Source organism: Bacillus rossius (genome assembly GCF_032445375.1).
Source record: "Bacillus rossius redtenbacheri isolate Brsri chromosome 9 unlocalized genomic scaffold, Brsri_v3 Brsri_v3_scf9_2, whole genome shotgun sequence".
Classification (NCBI taxonomy): Eukaryota; Metazoa; Arthropoda; class Insecta; order Phasmatodea; family Bacillidae; genus Bacillus; species Bacillus rossius.
The window spans coordinates 15,308,566-15,328,052 of NW_026962013.1; the positions used below are offsets into that span (position 1 = coordinate 15,308,566).

Below are 19,487 nucleotides of genomic sequence, written 5' to 3' on the forward strand. Positions count from 1 at the left end.
ATGGTAATTGCCTGATTGAAACGATCTTTTAAAAATATTTCTGACTCTATGTAATCCTTTGTGTAGTGAAAGTGAAATTAATACCAGAAATATTTTCTACTGCCCATTCATAAAGCTGGAAAGGGGTCAAGACCTGGTTTTCGTAGGGTCGTTGCAAGCTAGCTTTAGCTGCTAATCTCTTAACCGTACCTCCAACTCCATCGCAAGGCCCTTTACCGTGATCTGTGGCTGAAAAATGCCATTCAGCTGATATGTTGAAGTCTGGCTTGTGAAAACACAAATTGATGAAATTTTTCTTATTTTTTATATTGGGCAGCAGACCCATCTGAAAAGTAAAAGAACTTATGAGGAACGTTTTTAAATTTTGTAATCAAAAAAGCAACCAAATTTCTTTGAAATGTGTAAACAGCAACTGTGTTGTGCTCTAGGCAGTCAGAAATTACAACGTAGATCAAATGTTCAATTCTTTTTTCTCCTTTATAATACACTAGCTGCAGTACCCGGCTTTGCCCGGGCTGAACACCGGGTGATATATTGTCCGCGAGTTACAGCAATATGGATAGCGATATGTCCAGTGTGGTGGACATTAAGAAATGACACATAATTACTGTTTGTGTATCTGTGACCTATGGTTTTCTGTTTACCCATGGCGATCGGTTGAAAGGTTTAGAAGTTGATGCGCTACAGCGCCATCTAGCGGCGAGTTACAAAAAAAATGGTTAGTATAAAAATCTTCTCCATGATAAAAACACTTCGATGTGCCAACTTTCATGGCGATCGGTCAAACGGTGTAAGAGTTTATCGACGTCATACATGCCAACATACAATTATATATATTCTTATATTTCGAAATTTTGGGGCTTTCACTTTTGCGGAAAGTGGATGTTCAGGACCTCGAATGGTTTGGAACACTCCATCTCGAAAGAGATATAAAGGAATATAAGAATGTAGGCATTTACTGTACTCCTATCTACCATAATAACAATATTGACAAATAGAAAGCTTATTACCTACCTATGAATAATTATCTAAATAAATTAATAAATAACTGTATTTTTAAGAATTTACGTACATACATAATATTAAACTTCAAACTATACACACCAAAAAAAACTAAGGATGTTTGTGAAACTATTTTTTATTTCTCATACATAATGTTTAAAACATTTGTAGGATTTGTTTATATGTAAAACTGTGGTGGCAATATTCCGCGTATCCAAAGGAGTATATAAATTAATAGAGATGTCACTCCCTGTACACACCACAAATCTTTGAATTAAGTAAAAAAAAAAAAAAAAAAAAAACATAGTCCCAAATGAAACAAAAAGTATAAATAACAACTAATTTGACAAAAAAATTTATACAACTGGAATGACAATGTTAACATCCGCCTGAAATTTAATAGAAGTAGGTAGGTAAGAATATATATATAACAAATAAAATGAAATTAAAACATACATGAATAAAATTATCTCACACTCAACCAAACATAATGTTTAATATGAAATAAAGGAAGATGGCAATTACACGTAACTATTCTAATTAATAAAAAAATTCAACTTTCCTGAAATAGTAAAATTCAAATTTTTCAACAATATATTACATAATTGATAAATATTTCTGGTCTTCGGTCTCAGCAGCCCTAAGACTCTTGACGCTCAGCAGATAAATTATAAACACTAAACCAAACTCCTTGCAAATAAGTAGGTACTGTAAAAAAATAACAATATCGACAAATAGAATGAATAAATTTCGAATAAATTTATAAGTTTAAGAATTTATGTACCTACATAATATTAAACTTGAAACTATCCACACAATAAAAACCTAAGAATGTTAGTGAAACTAATTTTTTTTTATTTGTCATAATACCTAAAATATGTATGTTTCCAAAATGACACAAAGTATAAATAATGACCAATTTGACAAAAAAAAATTGTACAACTCGAATGACATTGAAAACATACACGTGAAATTTAAAAGAATTATTAGTGGCCTAGGTAGGGAGAAAAAATATATAAAGAAATTAAATTTTAAAAAATGGGCGCGTGTACTTAGGTACGCACATGAGAAGTTATACTTCTTTGGTATCATTAAAAAATAGTTTTTAATTGCATGCAAAAATATTGCGTGGATTTCCTCCGCGTGGAAGAAGTGAAATTTCGTAATGTGGAAATGAAAATAGGAATGGGTAGAAATTGATTTTTAGTGAAATCATATTGTATCAAATCAAACTAAAAAAATAAAGGAAATAAATTTGTAACGATTCATAGATTGATCTTCAGGGAGAGCGAGACACCTATTGAATGTCTATAAAACTAACTTTTTTATGAGAGCAGATTTTCATGAAATAAATTATGAAATCATTCAACGATAATAGCTGTTTATTTAACTAAGCGGACGGGTTCGCCCCAAGGAGAAAATTGACGCGGCGAGACCTCGTGGACATAGAGAAATGACACACACTCACTATTTGTGTGTCTATGAAACATTATTTTTTTCTGCAATTTAAATTGTAATATACAAAACGGTATTGAAAATTGAAACAAATATGGCGAAACTACAAACTGTCAAGATCTTTATCTTTTTCTTACTCTCTACTTAGTTCCTTACAATAGCATAACGTAACGTAATGGCTTGAAAGCTATTGCTCGGCAGACATAGAGGATTGACACTAACAGTTTGTATATCTATGACACACATTACATAAAATTAAGATATATTTTTTTAACCCGTTTAAAATTTATTTTTTTAGACAAAAGATAGGCTATGTCCATCCTCAGGATATAATCTATCTCCTTGCCAAATTTCATTACGATGCGTTCAGCCGTTCAGTCGGGAAAAGGTAACAAACAGACAGACAGACAGACAGAGTTACTTTCGCATTTATAATATTAGTAAGGATCACAAACGGGTGAACTGTGGCATGTCCCTTAGTCCAGTGGTAAGTCTGGGCTTCACCTTGTACAACCATACTGTAGTTTTCTGAAAAGTCGAGTGTGATGGCAAATTCAGATTCTTTTAAATTTTCCTTTAAGTGATTCATGAAAGAGGTCTGTTGTTTTGCAATAAAGTCGTGGCGGACTAAGAGTGACAGCTTGCCACAGAGTAAATATATTAAATCTGCTGATGATTTCTGCAATGTCTCTAAATTGCAACACGGTCAACTGAAATCCACTGCCGAAATGTGATCTTTCGTATCAGGTGCTCTTCAAATGACTTCTCAAGGACGGTCCGTATTGCTGCAGTACCAGGACAATATGTACAATGTCCAATATTGCAATCTATTTTTGGCAGATTGCATACCATTTTTGGTAGGCAATGTTTGTAGGTTTTGAATTCTCCATTTGTTAAATCACATAATCTTGCATTTTCAATCATCAATTTGACATTTTGATGGCTTGTACATACACACACTGCATGTGTCCCACTAGAACCCGCTAAAATACAATGCTTTGGACGAAGCTCCGCAAATTTTGAAAAACCTATTTTAATATTTGGAAATTTCTCCATGAATAAAGTGTATCTCTCTTTCAGAGTGCACAAAATAAGTCTTTTTGATATTTTTGATTTATTTTTATTAGGTTCAGTGACTGTTATGCAGTCTTTAACACCAGGCATCACTCTACTGACATCATTATTTTCATAAAATAAAGGGACAGCTTCAACTACATCTTCTGAGAGGTGTTTTCCTGGTTTGGGATTAGGACTTTCTAACATTCCTTTTTCAGCCAAGAGTTTTTTTGATTGTCGTACCATGTAGTTTGCGCATCCAACTCTCGCATTATTTTTCTAACTCCCCAATTTGGTGGTAAACAGGTTAATATCATTAACTTCTTGCTCCTACTAGTAGAAATCAAGAAATTGGCTTTGAGGTTTTGCAAAACTGATTTCTCTAAATCTTCACCATCATCCTCAGAGAAATTATCTGGCAACTCAAAAAGTTTCCTTTTGATTGTGGAGTCAATTGTTTTAATTTTTCTGGTTGCATGACTTTTTGATTTGATTTTTATCCTATTAATAGGAGATTCTCCTAGCCCTTGTAGTGAAATATTTAATGAACCAATCACCTCTGAGGATGCAGAAAAACTGGGATCTTTATCAGAATCTGAACTTGATTCGTTATCCTGGTGAGTAGAAGAAGAAGCAGCAGCAGCAGTTTGTAATGTTGTAATTTCTATTCTACAGCTATCACAAATTTTTGCTACCTTGGGCAATCCAGAAAACAAACTGCACATCCAACTAGTAACATTCCTTAATTTTCTTTTTTCCCTAATGTTGTGATTGCTTTTTTTTAATGGATTAAAACACTGTAACTTCAAAAATGATTCACTGAGGGCCATTTCTTACCGTAAACTGCCCACCTTGTCATAGGGTTTCAGTCACTATCATGATGAACACATTACCTTTTTAAAACTAAATATCAACATTCTTAATTCAGAATGCATAAACTCCACTAATAATATGAATCAAATGGTCACTCTTTATATAGACGTAGCACTGATACTTGTACTAACAACTTTGATACTACATCAGAACAATACAGACTCCTAGCATAAACTAGCTGAAACCTCTACTGTACAGTACTCTGAAAGAGCTAGGGGGGAATCCCAGGGCAAAGCAAGGGTATCACAGAGCTAAGGGAATCCCAAGGCAATGCAAGGAGAATCCCAAAGTAAGGGAATCCCAAAGCAAATTGAGGGGAATCCCCAGTGGCTGGATGCTTGTCTGAACTAATCTTTGAAATCCTGTATGAGACAAGCAAAGTGTAGCACTAGAATTAATTGCAATTGTGTTATTACTGATTTTTAATCAATTTTATGTGTTTATACTTTCAACATAACTTATGATAATTATAAAAATGGTTAAATATCATAATTGGGTAAAGTAAAGTATAAATATGATTACAATTACAAAATAATTTTACTATGAACCCATTAACTCTCCACTTTGAAACTTTGTAGACAATTTAATATTTGTACAAAAAATTTTTTGAATTTTTTTTGAAAAAAATAAAATATTCACTTTTTCCAAAATGCTGCAAAATGACACCTGTCTCACCTTTCTAACTTTATTTGGAGAAGAGTTATGGTAATTTTAAAATATGCCTGTCACGCGTTTTTGAGTGTTTTTTCGAAAATTTACAAAGCAATATTTAAAAACGGATGGATATATCATTCTAAAATTTTATATTTTTGTTGGTCTGTATGGAGGTAACATCTGTGCAAAATTTCATCAAAACCTGAGATGGTGAGGTAAAATGGGTGTGTTGATTTGACATGGAATGACCCAATATAAATGCGTTGAATAACACTCAACTATTAATATATCACACCATTTATCTTTATCTGCATCACATTGCATTTTGTATGTGACATACAACACCGCATAACGGGAGATACGTGGTTATGTACTTTATCGTCAGTCGGCCGGCTGACTTGCCCACCCGGGCGTGACCAACACACATCGCGTACCTTTTCAAACCATCCTTTTCTGACAGTGAAACAGATATTACTGTCCGGATAATTAAGGGCTGTAAACTGCTCGACAAGGAGCCCCCTTGGCCCAGCAGTCGGTGGAGGTACTGAGGTAACCCCCAGGTCCCTCCAGCCCAGGCAGTGTGGTTGCCATTTTCCAGCTGGGGCTGACGGCGGTCGTCGCCTGACGAGTGTAGTCACATCCGGGGCTTAATCGGCTGTAAACCCGTCGGGCCGAGGTACGGCGGGTCGGAGGGTACCCGAGACGAGGACACCCCGTAGGCTGCACTCTGACTCGTGACGGTCTGGTTAAGCTACCGGCGAACAGTCTGCCGAGTAGACCAAAAGTTGGTAGTAGTACGGGGAGAATCCACCATGTTTGAATGGTGCCCTGCTGAGGTTCCCTCTAAGGCCCAGGATTCTTGTTGGGTAGGACTTGTACTTGGTAGTGGTTCCTATCGCTTGGAGCAGGCTCCAAGGGCCTCTCAAGCCCGATGCGGAGTCGACGTGGTGAGCGATGACACAGCTCCGGTACCAGCCTGGAAAGTTGGGAGAGGTTGGGTAGACCTCCACCGGACCACTGGGTGATTGAGGAGTCCCAGTGTGATGTGGGAGAATTGGGTAGACGCCAGCAATGCTGCACCTTTTGAGCTCATTGAGGTAAGGGGACTGTGGTGGTGCCTATGCTGGGATGGGTAGCCTCACTCTCTGGGCATAGCCGCATCTCTAACGCCTTTCCATTTTGCGTATATGGCGTATCCGTATCCGTGCATCCTAATAGGATATGAAGGCTGGGTTATCAATAAGGAGGAGAGATCCTCATAACTTGTCCGGATAATTACATTTTAATTTTTCAAAAATTAAAGTGCTTATTTGCGTATAACCACCTAGTTCACACCAATTCTGTCAGGCCAATGATTATTTTTTTAATTGCAACATTCATTTAACAACTTTTCCACGTGAATCTAATCTGAAATATATTCCCGCTAGTACAACCAACATCATCAGACTTATATAAACGTTTGGTAACAGAGTCCTTATTTCGTACAATTGTGCACACAGTTGACTTGCTTAAAAATAAAGTGCAACCTACATAAGCATTGCCTTCATGACAATCTGTGTGCCGTAATACTTCTAGTTTTGTCTCTAATACTTGAACACTATGCATTATGACATGAGAGATCAAGCACGTACAGTGCAGCTGAATGGGCAGACGTTGCTTTTGTTTGAGTGAATTCCCTGCCACTGGCTAGACTGAGTTTACGGCCTGGTTTGTGGCTAGGTGACAACGGTACGGCACGGTGGCATACACGCAGACGTAAAAGCATTTGGCCTTTACACTCCATAGCCGCAATTTAACTTGCCATAGCTGATGTTTGTACAACAGCCGATAGCGTAGACAGACCTGCACGCACATCTCTTCCCCCCTTGTTTGGCTCATCTGTTTACAGAAGAAGAAACAGTCTTCGTGGCATCGTGCTCAACTTTTTTTTTCCTGCAGAGATTTCGTGTTAACTGAAATTTACAGACGTGCTATTCAAGGCCGGGGCAGTAAAATTCATATCGTGCTAAATGAATCTGCGCAATCTGAAGCCATGCTAAGTGAGAGATACGTGTAATCCTATAACTAATGGTCAATTAAAACTCGTTCTCTTTTCTAAGTATCTAAATGGATAAGTAGTCAGGTTCATCATGCATATGCATTTATATGCATTCTGTCAATGTCTCATATCACGTTCAAGGATGACGTGCAGCTACGCATCCCATCACACAAGCCACTCTGGTGTGTTTTTCTTGGTCGTGATGGGATCTCTTTATTTAATGGTAGTTTTTTTTAATTTATGCCCAAACATACTAGCCCATTATAACTGCTTAAAAAATATGTACTGATCTATTAATGTTTATTTATATTTGGGGCTGAGTATGTTTTAGGATTCTTTAGCAGTTGCCTCTAGTAAAGTCAGATATATAGATGTTAAATACACGTAGAAATAATGGTATTAAGACAATGTACTAGAATAATAACTGTTTTTAATTTCTGTTGGCTTAATACAAGTAAGTTCTCCAGTCATCTTTTCTGTAGTGTAATTATTATAAAGCAATATTTTTTAGTGGAAGTAAATGCACCTAGGTTCTAAGGCTTGAGTCTTGTACTCATAAAAATAGGTGATTCCAAAAATAACCAAATTCGTTCTCAGGTTGTGTGTTGATATACTATGGTGCAGCAGTTTAGCTCATAAAAAGTAACTATCGTGGAGCTAAAAAGGAACTCCAATTAGCCATTAGTCATGTTGAAGTAGTTAATAATGAAACACTTGGCTCAATGAGAACAGATACCCTTGCGTCTTTCCTGTAAATGTTTTTTTTTTTTTTTATGTAGAGTGTATTTAAACACATTTTTAAAGCATTAAAATGTTTTGAACTTTAGGTAGTAAAGTGTAAAGGAAGTAATTATTAATTACAATTTTTATTGCATCAAATTTTTTTTTATCAAGCATTCAATTTATTTACTCTAAATAGTTCATTTGATGGAATTTATGAAGAATTATAATTTAAACTTTACAATTAATCGAATTAGATTTTTTTTCTTATAAAGCTTAACATAGATTAATCAAGCTGGCAATAAAATCAATTAAATAGCAATCTTTATCTAAACAAAAAAAATTACATAGAGTGGAATATTATAATTTGGGTTGAATAGGATTGTGTTAGATAAAGTATACTGTATGTGTGCATAACAGTGTGGCATTATTCCTCCATAGTTACATATCAACAATTGACCACAGAAAAAAGCAATTTAAAGTCATGTATAAACTTAATTTGTGAAAATGAACTGCTTGAGCACCAAAATTTACCATTTTTAATACATGAATATCATGCTATCAGTTTTTGTTTTTATTTGCTATCCTGTAAATAACAAAAGACTAACCACTAAGTTATACATGCAGAACTGTCTCTGCCTCGTGCCTAGCTGAGAGGTTGACAAACCACTGTTCAAGTGATTAAATGAATAGCCTGAAATATATTATACTTTTAATAATGTATTACATTATATTGCCATCTTGAAATAAAGAATTTCAAAAACATACCACTACTCTGATATTCAAAATCTACAATACGTATGGTTTTTGTTTGACATTGTTATCACAAAAATTGTGGAAATCAAGTGAAATTTAATTTTCCATTTAAATGTGTATCCTGCGGCCAGACTGGATTTGGTTGAAGCACGGCCTTAAGGAAAACTTTCATAAAATGTACGATTGTGATGAAACAGGGTTAAATTGTAAACTGTTACCAGAGAAAAGTCTTCTTTCAAGGAAGAACAGACAGCCCCAGGTTTTAAAAGGAGCAAGGAGAGGGTAACAATCCTAGCATTTATTAATGCAACAGGTGAGCCCAAATTAAAACATGGTCTCATAATAAAATCAAAGAAACCACGTGCATTTAAGCACATTGAAATGAATAAATAAACTTTTAAGTTTGGTACCGAAACCAGTCACATGCCTGGATTAGCTGTGCAATTTTCAAAGAATAGTTCCATGAAGTATTTGTTCCATTGGTTGAGCAGCTTTTAAAATCTAAAAACCTGCCAAAGAAGGCTATTCTGATTTTGGATAATGCGTTTTTGCCACCCAGACATTGAAGAGTTAAATTGAAGACATTGAAGAGTTACATGCGAGTTATTGGTTTACCACCCAATGTCATAGCATTATGCCAGCCAATGGACCAAGGAGTTTTGTTTATCTCAAGAGAAGATATAGGAGCAAGCTGTTATCCTCCCTTCTTTCTGCAAACGATGATGGTCAATGTCTTATCCAGAACCTATTGGATGTTGTTGGATCTGTGGCAGATGTTCGGAATTAGGCAGTCATTAACACTTGTTCATTCCTGGTGGAAACTTCTTGATCATGAGGGAAATGAGTTTGTTGAACATAATGATGCAGAAAATGTAAACTTACTGGACTGCCTGGATGTGCAGGAGCCGATGGAAATGACGTTTGAACGGTGGTTCCAGAATGATACCATGGAAGACATTGTGTCCGATGCAGATATTATTGCTGCTTTCACAGTTAATGAAACAATGCTGGAAAATGACGACGTTGAGGACTTCACCGTACAAGCTCCTAAAGTATCACATAGTGAGGGGACTAAAAACAAATTTGGAGCAAATTAATGTAATTAAATTACCTAACTTTCTGCTTGAGCACGAGCCTTAAGAAATTAATCAAGTTACAGTTCCAATCATCATTAATTTGGTAATATAATTGTGAAATGTACTCATAAAACCATAAGAAAGTATATTAAGATTTATGTGGGGAGAACTACCGGGTTCATAAGGGATAGCCCAATTAAGTTTTATTACAGTTTTATTAATTACTAATATTTACTTAACTAATAAACAGGGGTGCCCACAAGGGGGGTAACGATGCAGACTGCGTCATTAAAATTTCAGGGGGGGGGGGGGGTGGTTAAAAGACGAGAAATATATATATATTATTTACATAATTATAGCTTCTAATGTGAAAATACGTTTCTGGTGCTTTGATAATTGAAAGGGATCTTGTAAATCAAATTGGCAACCCTGCACTTTCCTCAACAAAAGCAGTTTGGCATCTGTCGGTTCAGGATGGAAATATTACCTGATATGACCAAAATTATTATTAGAAAATCAGTTGTAATTAATGCAAAATGTGATAAAATATAATACTAAAAAAGTATAATATTATAAAATAATTGAGTAAATCATTGAGAAAATGGCATAAAAAATTTCGGGGGAGGGGGGGAATATTAAGTTAGAGGGGGTGAGTCATAGTGTTTGGGGGGGGGGGGGGGCACCTCTGTAATAAATAATTCTACTTAATGTCAGATTCCCAATCACTGACACTTAAAAATGTTTATTCGAAAGTCACTCATTGTCTGTCAAGTTCCACAGTTCACACTCCTCACTGAAGCTAGACCTTACCTCGTGCCTCCCCATACACACAGTCCCACGCCACTTAGTTTCTCAATCCCATCACTCGGCATAGCGCCATTCTCGAGGGGTCTCTCACCCTCTTCGCCGATGTTGTACTTCCCTTCCCTTGCAGAACTCTCGGAACTCCCGCAGAGGCCAGCGTCGCTGCTTATATACTTGTATTGCCCTTCTCGAACCGACGAGAGTGGCTGTGACATTTCGCACCATCCCGTGCTGATCCGATGCCCAAAAGTCCAGAAAGGCGGCGTTTCTTCACGCCACTGCGCAGCGGCCTTGGGAAACCCGCAGAATTCCCAGGCCGCTTAACGTGTCAGTGTCAATAGTGTGAGGCGGGATGGTGAGCGGAAAGTGGAGGGGGATGTTTAGTCCAGACCCTTGTAATCTGGCCGGGCACACGTGACAGCGCCTGTGCGGGCCCGCTGGCTAGACTAGCTGGAAGGCCCGCTCAAGTTCCTGGTACACATTGCGGCCTTTCCTCCTAGCACGCATGTAACACTATCTGTAAACTGTTCCTCATTTGATTGCTATGCTTGTATCAATTGAATTTAATCCTCAGCAAGATTTTTTGACTTGGATTTATGTTGAAAACTCTCTCTCTCTGTGTGTGTGTGTGTGTGCAAGGGGGGGGGGGGGGTGGTTTTGTGAATGAAGCCATCAAAATGTGAGGAGCTCTGTATGTCCAGCTGACGGAATCACTACTAGTAAGAATAGTATTTTTTTTTAAATAGGATGTTAATTTTTTTTATTATATATAAAGTATAGCAGTGAAAACATCTTAAATTATATAAAACTAGCAATCCTTCAGGCATCTTTAAAATTTCTCATAACTAATCTAATATTATTAGATATTAGACTTCTGTGGATTTTGATAATTCTTACATTAATTGTGTGGTGTAAATATTTTAAACCAGCAAAAATTTTGTTTGAAAATTGTATTTTTTATCAAACTGATTTTATGTATATTAAGACAATTTTTTATAATAATTACAGATATTTTATTACATTTATTAAAAGCAAGTATGTACTGTATTATGCAGTGTGTTGCATAAAACCAATCCAAATAAATTTTCTTGTTTTTTTACATGCTGCACAGTTTTAATTTTTTTTGTAAAAGAGTCTTACCAGCTTTATCTATTAGTAACAAATAATTAATTATTCAATTTGAAATGTGGAATTTAATTTCAAATTATTCACAGATATCGATTGCCCTATTTGGTTACACTTTTAATTTGTAAGGTTCTGTTTGGTTTCACCTAACTGGCTTTAGGTGGAAACAATAATCTGTTTGCTGTGCAAGCATTCACTCGTTGAATTGTTGGGTCAATTTTACCCAAATGAAGCCACACTGCAAATAATTTTGGTTTTTTTTTAATCCCACAATGAATTTGTGTGACAACATTTAGACCTGTGTGAATATTAATTTTTTTGGTGCAAAGCAAATATCAAAATGAGTGTTTAAAATATTTGCAAAGTTAATTCGAATCTCGGTGAAGCTGAACTGGTTTACTGATTGGGCCTTATATGTACATAACATCATTAAATAAAAATTATTAACTTACATAATAATATTATTATTGAGCATTCATAAAATAAATGGGCTTTTTGGTTTTTTTTCAAGTAACAAACGTTGCTCAAGCAACAAGTATTTAAAAATTTTTAAATATTTTCATAAGCATACTGTAGGCTTCCAATGTCTTACAGCTTTGTAACAAACACAACACGAAGCTTCACTTCACAACTAGCATATTTTTTGGTGAAGTCAAATCAAATGATAAAAAGAGATCTGATTTATTTGCTTAGTCGAAACTTCGCACAGGTCTAACAGCAATGCTGTGTGGTAATCTTAGTTCTTGTTGGTGAGAATTTTATATGTAATAATTTTTTAAGTACCAGCAGTAATAATACAAATCTCCGTGAAAATGCACTGTCACACTTGAGATGTGATGAAGCGTGTGTTTATCTCTCACTGTCTACAAGATGTTAAGCAGTGAAATGTGTTTACTGCATGCTTGCAGTTTCTGCTGAAGATGTGGGGGAACAGGCTGAACAGCCGGCCCGCTGCGGAAAAGATGGCGGTGCGCGGGAAGCTGGCCTGCGCGACTTACACCCAGACGCAAGTGTACCTGAAGCCGTTGCTGAGGAAGCTAAAGACAAGGTCGTTGCCAGAAGACATCCTGGACTCCTTGACGGAAATCACGGGATACATGCTTGAGAGAGATTACATCAAGGTGAGGGACTGCGTGACTCGAACGTGCATTAGCTGTCGAAAATGATTCTGCTGTGGTTTTTTTTCCAGTTGGCAATATTTGCCTACATGAGTGTATAATATATACACATAAATATATATACATATATATACATATATACACATATATACATATATATATACACACACACACATATATATATATATATATACACACACACATATATATATATACACATATATATATATACACATATATATATATATTAATTTTTATGGACACAGATTTCTAAATATAGGGTGTTCATAAAAGAATGTCCAAGTTTCAATGGTATATTATATAACAGTTTATTTTAAATTAGACTATTTACAACAAATCACTCATCAAACTGAAGGTAAACTAACCTAGTTTTTCTTACAAATTGTTCAATACAGTAGAACCCCGATTTAACGAAGTGCTATGGTTACCGAAAATGTTTACTCTAAATCGATGTTTCGTTAAATCCGATTTTCCGATTTTCAACGACCCCCGCACTCATAATCGCTTCCCTACCTTTTCCATATCGTAGACAGGGTCGACGCTGATATCTTGTGCTGCCGTGCTATCTCAGACTTCGTCAACTTTACATCTTCAACGTCTTTTAATCTCGCTCGTACGCCCCCGGTTCGTACGTACACCTCGGTCGTACATACAGATTTTCAGAAACCGGGAAAAATGAGGCATAAAAGTTTAAAAATATGTAAAGTGTAAGAATTACGGTAAAGTGTATTAAAATACAGTCGCAACCTGCAAATACGAGCTACATACACATTGCGTCACAGTAAAAAATAAAAAATAAAAAAATTGGCCGCAAATTGATGGAAAATTTCCGTCCATAGCGCGCCGTACGCGGAGAAAGGTCATTGTACTCGGTCAGCTGCTGTTACGGCGCGGCGTGGCCGCCGGTTGACTCTCTTTGTTCGCTGAGCTGCGCAGCACTTATAAAAAACGTATTCCAAAAACTAAACACCGCGCACAAAGCTCTTACTGAGAATAATAAAGCTGTAGCAAACCGTATGTATTCGGTACCGAGTAACAGGTGTGCCATCTAGTAACGAGTAACGAAACATTACACACGGCTGCATCTCGTTACTCGCATTTTTCGTATGTTTTACGCATGCGCGCGCATATTCGATGAATTTGCGTTACAAAGAACGATGTTTGTTTATTAAGTAAAGTATAATTTGGAAATTCGTCGTCAAAGTTTTTTACTGTTTATTAAAGGTATTGTGTGTGTAGACAAAGTTTGAGATTGGAACAGAAACATAGTAAGAAAGTATTGTTTACAAATTAGAAATAAGTTTTTATTATCGCGTATTTTCACGTTTTTTTTTTTTTTGTTATCTTAAAAGAGATAGTATAAAAAAGCCGCTCTAATGAGATTTAATTGTTTCTTGGTTAACAAAAACTGTTAATTATCAAATATTGTTAATTGTTTATATTCTATTTATTATTATTTACGCGACGTCATACTGTACGTGTACGCAATACGACTCGATTCGTTGCTGCAACATAACATAGCATGTTATGCGGTATCAGAAGTAACGAGTAATGTAACGTGATACGATAGTAACGAGTACTAATTGTTATAGTAACGAATACATACGGGGACGCTTTTTTTCGTTACTTTTACACCTCTAGAGAATAATGATAATGGCGTATTGGTGTGACGTGGTCACAAGTTGAAAAAACCTGGAGGATGGGAAAGGGAATATTTGGAAATGTGTGATTATTGGCTAGCACTGTTACTATGCGGGCTTGTTTGGAAGATAACGTGGTGAGTCAAGCCAGGCATAGAAGAGGGGGAGGGGGATGCGGACAAAGAAACCCTTCATGACGTCATGTGTCGCGGACAGTCTATCTATCCAGGCGCGCGCAATGGCACGCACCTACGCAATTCAGTTACAGCGCCCGCAGTTTTTAAGCAATTTGAACAACTTTTTTAATTTTTTCGTATTTGGACAGATGATGCAAAGGCACATATTAATATATAGTACCTCCATTCTATTACTGACACCACAAAGTGTAATTTTTAATAAGATTTCATTACTATTTACTTTCATTTTTTGGAAATCTATATTATTATTTTAATAAATTGGTGTTTTTTTTTTATGGTTTCTGAAAACCTTTACGTTAAATCGCTGTTTTTGTTAAATCCGTGTTCGCAAAATCGGGGTTCTACTGTATATGCACCTTTAAGTTGGATGTGTGCCACATAACTAAAAGTCCAGGTGAACGTGGAGGCCAGGGAAAGAGCTCTGCCGTCTCGAATTGCCTATACCATCCACGGATGTTTTTGCCACAGTTAAATTTTAAACTAAATGCATGTTCATCTGAACTTACAGATTCACTCTTAACAAATTGCAGAACACAAAATGCTTTATGCTCAGGAGTCGCCATTCTGCGTAGCTGGTGCTGCAAGTGAGAAAACAACATAGAAGTACTCGTGCATGCGCTTATCTAAAACTGTTTGAGTTTCTCTTTGTGACCTTGAACCAACAGAATACAATGCTTACAGTTAATACTATTAAAATTTATAATTGGGACATTCTTTTATTGACATACTGTATTTTTTTAATATTTTATTGGGTGGGTGGTGTTACACTAGATAGTTCTCTATGAAAGTTATAAACTGTAACTGTAGGGGAATTGATATTATAGATTAGAGGTGTGCATGAACCTTCCCTCCCCCCCTTTTTTAGTAGTGCTCGATCCCTTAAGGGAATTAATGTTGGAAGAAACAGTTGTCTCTCTATTATCAGCTACTCCAATTAGTGGGTCACAAAAATGTAAAACATTTTCTGTAGGTGATGAAATGAAGTAGGTGAGCATGTGACGAAGTTTAGTAACATGATGAACTATGTACGAGTTGGGAACAGTTAAAGATTATCTGAATTTTTAAAAAAAATAGTTTCAGTTATGGTTTTTTTTTTAATGTAAAGTTTTAAAATATTTATTCTACATTCAATTATTATATAATGTGACAATAATTTCCCATTTCGAAAACTTGTTTCGATGCCCTCTTTGAAAACAACTTGCAAAGTAAGAAAAATAGTTATCAGATTAAAATATGAGTAGACATTTTTTCCTCCTCAGATATGTAGCGTGTCACATTTTATCTCAAATTGTTGTGGAGGGGGGGTCTGTCCTGTCCTGTCCTGTCCTGTCCTGTCCTGTCCTGTCCTGTCCTGTCCTGTCCTGTCCTGTCCTGTCCTGTCCTGTCCTGTCCTGTCCTGTCCTGTCCTGTCCTGTCCTGTCCTGTCCTGTCCTGTCCTGTCCTGTCCTGTCCTGTCCTGTCCTGTCACGTCCTGTCACGTCCTGTCCTGTCACGTCCTGTCACGTCCTGTCCTGTCACGTCCTGTCCTGTCCTGTCACGTCCTGTCCTGTCCTGTCACGTCCTGTCCTGTCCTGTCACGTCCTGTCCTGTCCTGTCACGTCCTGTCCTGTCCTGTCACGTCCTGTCCTGTCCTGTCACGTCCTGTCCTGTCCTGTCCTGTCACGTCCTGTCCTGTCCTGTCCTGTCACGTCCTGTCCTGTCCTGTCACGTCCTGTCCTGTCCTGTCACGTCCTGTCCTGTCCTGTCACGTCCTGTCCTGTCACGTCCTGTCCTGTCACGTCCTGTCCTGTCACGTCCTGTCCTGTCACGTCCTGTCCTGTCACGTCCTGTCCTGTCACGTCCTGTCCTGTCACGTCCTGTCCTGTCACGTCCTGTCCTGTCACGTCCTGTCCTGTCACGTCCTGTCCTGTCACGTCCTGTCCTGTCACGTCCTGTCCTGTCACGTCCTGTCCTGTCACGTCCTGTCCTGTCACGTCCTGTCCTGTCACGTCCTGTCCTGTCACGTCCTGTCCTGTCACGTCCTGTCCTGTCACGTCCTGTCCTGTCACGTCCTGTCCTGTCACGTCCTGTCCTGTCACGTCACGTCACGTCCTGGGGGGGGTGTTTATATTATATATATATATACAGGCAAAATTTTAGCAAATGGTGAAATTTTAATGCTGTGGGAAAGATTATAGTAATGGGGCGAATTTTTATATATTTGGGCGAAAATGTATTGCTGTGGGAGATATTTTAGCTATGTGGGCAAAATTTTAGCAATTGGGGGCAATATTTTAGCTTTGTGGAAGAAATTTTTTGCAAATGAGTGAAATTTTATTTATGTGGGCTAAATTTTAGCAATTAGGGGGGAAATTTCATCATTATGAGGAAGATTTATGTTGCATGGTTTGGGAAGAATGAGTAGGCACAAGAGGAATAGAGTTGGTAGGTGGGTAAGAGGTTGGTGAGGTCAATGCTGTCAGGTGGGTATGGGATAGAGTTGAGTTGGGGGTGAGGGTTAGTGGATTGTTGGAAGGTTTGAGAGGTTCAATGGGTTAGGGGAGGGTGGGACAGTATGTTGTGGGAGTGTTAGGAGAGTAAGTATGGAAGGGGAGGGTGGGTGGAGTCAGTGAGGTGGTGGAGGGTTTGGGTGGTTCAGGGGGTTGGGTAGGTAAGGTTTTGGTGTTTGGTGGAGCATGGTTAAAAGGAGTAATGTTAGAAATCAAAGACTGTGAAATACATATCCCACCTACCAATTTTGATGTTTTAGTGGTTGATTATTTTTTATAAAACTATAATATGTTACTATAACTATCTTACATAAAATTATCTTAATTATTTTTCTATTTCATCAATAAAATTAACTTGATGTTTAGGAATTGTCAGGTAGTGCAATTATTTTGATAAATGTTATGAGTCAGTTCTTAATGAGTTTCAAGTTTTTGATTGATTTTCCTTGTCATGTAAGGATTTTAACTTTTGAAGAAATTGTGCTAGATGCCAATGCATCTTTTTTTTTTTTTTTTTTTTTAAATTTTAAACTTGAGTTTTGATCCTTTTTTTTTTCTCCTTCCAAGTGGGATATCCATACACATTTTGTTTTAGTTCAAGAATAGTAATTGGAATACCTTCTTTTTTTTTTCAGGCAAGCGATTCTTATCTTCAGATGGCAATAGGGAATGCCCCGTGGCCTATTGGTGTCACAATGGTGGGCATCCATGCCCGAACAGGAAGAGAGAAGATTTTCTCCAAGAATGTAGCTCATGTTATGAATGATGAAACACAGAGAAAGTACTTGCAGGGTCTGAAAAGACTAATGACAAAGTGCCAAGAATACTTCCCTACAAACCCATCCCGATGTGTGGAATATTCGCGAATGGAATGAATCTGTTATGAATACCAAATTGGAATATTTACTTAAATTCAACATGTGTGTGGTGTAAATGGAATATGTTATCCTGTTTTATAGGATTTATAAAATATACTCATAGCAATGTGTGCTTTCAGATTTCTTACTGGATAGTATATGGACTGACCTGGCATAGGAGAATGCATCTCTAATGAATTTGCAAGTGACACACACACACACAGGTTTGAATTTGGACTTTCAAATTTCTCCCACTTAATTTTCCAGTGTACACTTGTTGCTAATGTATCTTATGTTTGACAACTTATAGCTTAACGAAACAAGGTGTTGTATGCCCACAGACAATCAAAGTTAGTTGGATCATAATTTTTTGCTTTGATGACAAGACTGTGATCATTGCTCTTTACATCTCTCGTCCGTTTTTATTATGTTTAAAATGTACTATGTTATTAAAACTGATTTCACTTTACTATACAATATTTTAGCTTATTTGTTTCTTTCTTATCCCAATATGTTGCACGTTAATAGCAAATATGACAGAAGCACAGTGAATGCAAAAGAGATATGTGCTAGACTAGGACGACTACGAAATTATGTAGTTACTGTAATTAGAACCTGGCCAGTAAAGATATTGTTGGATCTTCCTGGTCTTTGATTCCTCTTGAGATACTCTGAAGGGAGAAGACACAGCTGTTAGTGTTACATTTCACCCTCAGTAAGTAATCACCATACATCGCCATACCTGCCAACTTTTACGGATTGTCCGTAAGTTTTACGGATTTTAATACTATTTTACGGTTTTACGGACGTCTAAGATCTTACGGATTTATTTTTGCGTGGTGGTTTATTACCGTTCACTGTACCGGCCATGTATACCTGCCAACTTTTACTGTACCGGCCATGTTACCGACGCACTGACGGAAGGCGGAATAAAAACAAAACAAGAAATAGTTAGTTATTTTTATATGGTTTGGACTGGTATACGTTTGTTTTCCACTTAACGCAACGAAAAAGTGCTTCCTTAAACGGAGGAACGGACCACAATTGTGACGTCAGCCCTACCTCCTTGGTCTGTTCCTTGTTCCTTATATTATGTCCAAAATGGCTGACTATTGTTCGTAGTTCCAATGTAGTGCTGCGCAACCTTTTTTTTTTTTTTTTTTCGTTTGTATTTACGTGATGGGAACCATGAGTAAGCTAGCCAACAAGAAATATATTCAGACTTACCGTGCTGCGTATAAAAACGAATTCTCGTGTATTCTGAAATCGCAAAAAGGAGAAACTTTTGTGTTTTGCACAGTGTACCGGTGTGATTTTAGTATTGCTCATGGAGGTAGGTCCGACCTACTACACACGTTAAGTGTCCTAAGCATATGAAAAACTTGCTTTCTGAGGAAGAAAATAAGAAGATTGGTAGCTTTTTCACCAGTACTGCACACACGGGGTTGGAAGTGACGAAAGCAGGCACTGTTGATGTCAAGTGGGCTGAATTATCAAGAGTTCGTGGAGTAGATGGCTTCCTGAAGTATAACAGACGGTCAAATGCTATCAATTCTGTCAATCCCCCACAGTAATTCAGAATGTGAGCGCATTTTCAGTATGGTAA

General features: G+C 37.1%; 1 protein-coding gene across 1 annotated transcript in view; it reads left to right on the forward strand.

Moving 5' to 3' along the window:
* Positions 1–18,358, forward strand: part of LOC134543277 (pre-mRNA-splicing factor 18) — a 29,914-nt gene extending 11,556 nt beyond the window's left edge. The window contains exons 5-6 of the mRNA XM_063388187.1: positions 12,468–12,680; positions 17,660–18,358. Of these exons, the coding sequence (XP_063244257.1) occupies positions 12,468–12,680; positions 17,660–17,899 (453 nt within the window). The 3' untranslated portion in view covers positions 17,900–18,358. The remainder of the gene's footprint in view (positions 1–12,467; positions 12,681–17,659) is intronic.
* The last annotated feature ends 1,129 nt before the right edge of the window (positions 18,359–19,487 follow it).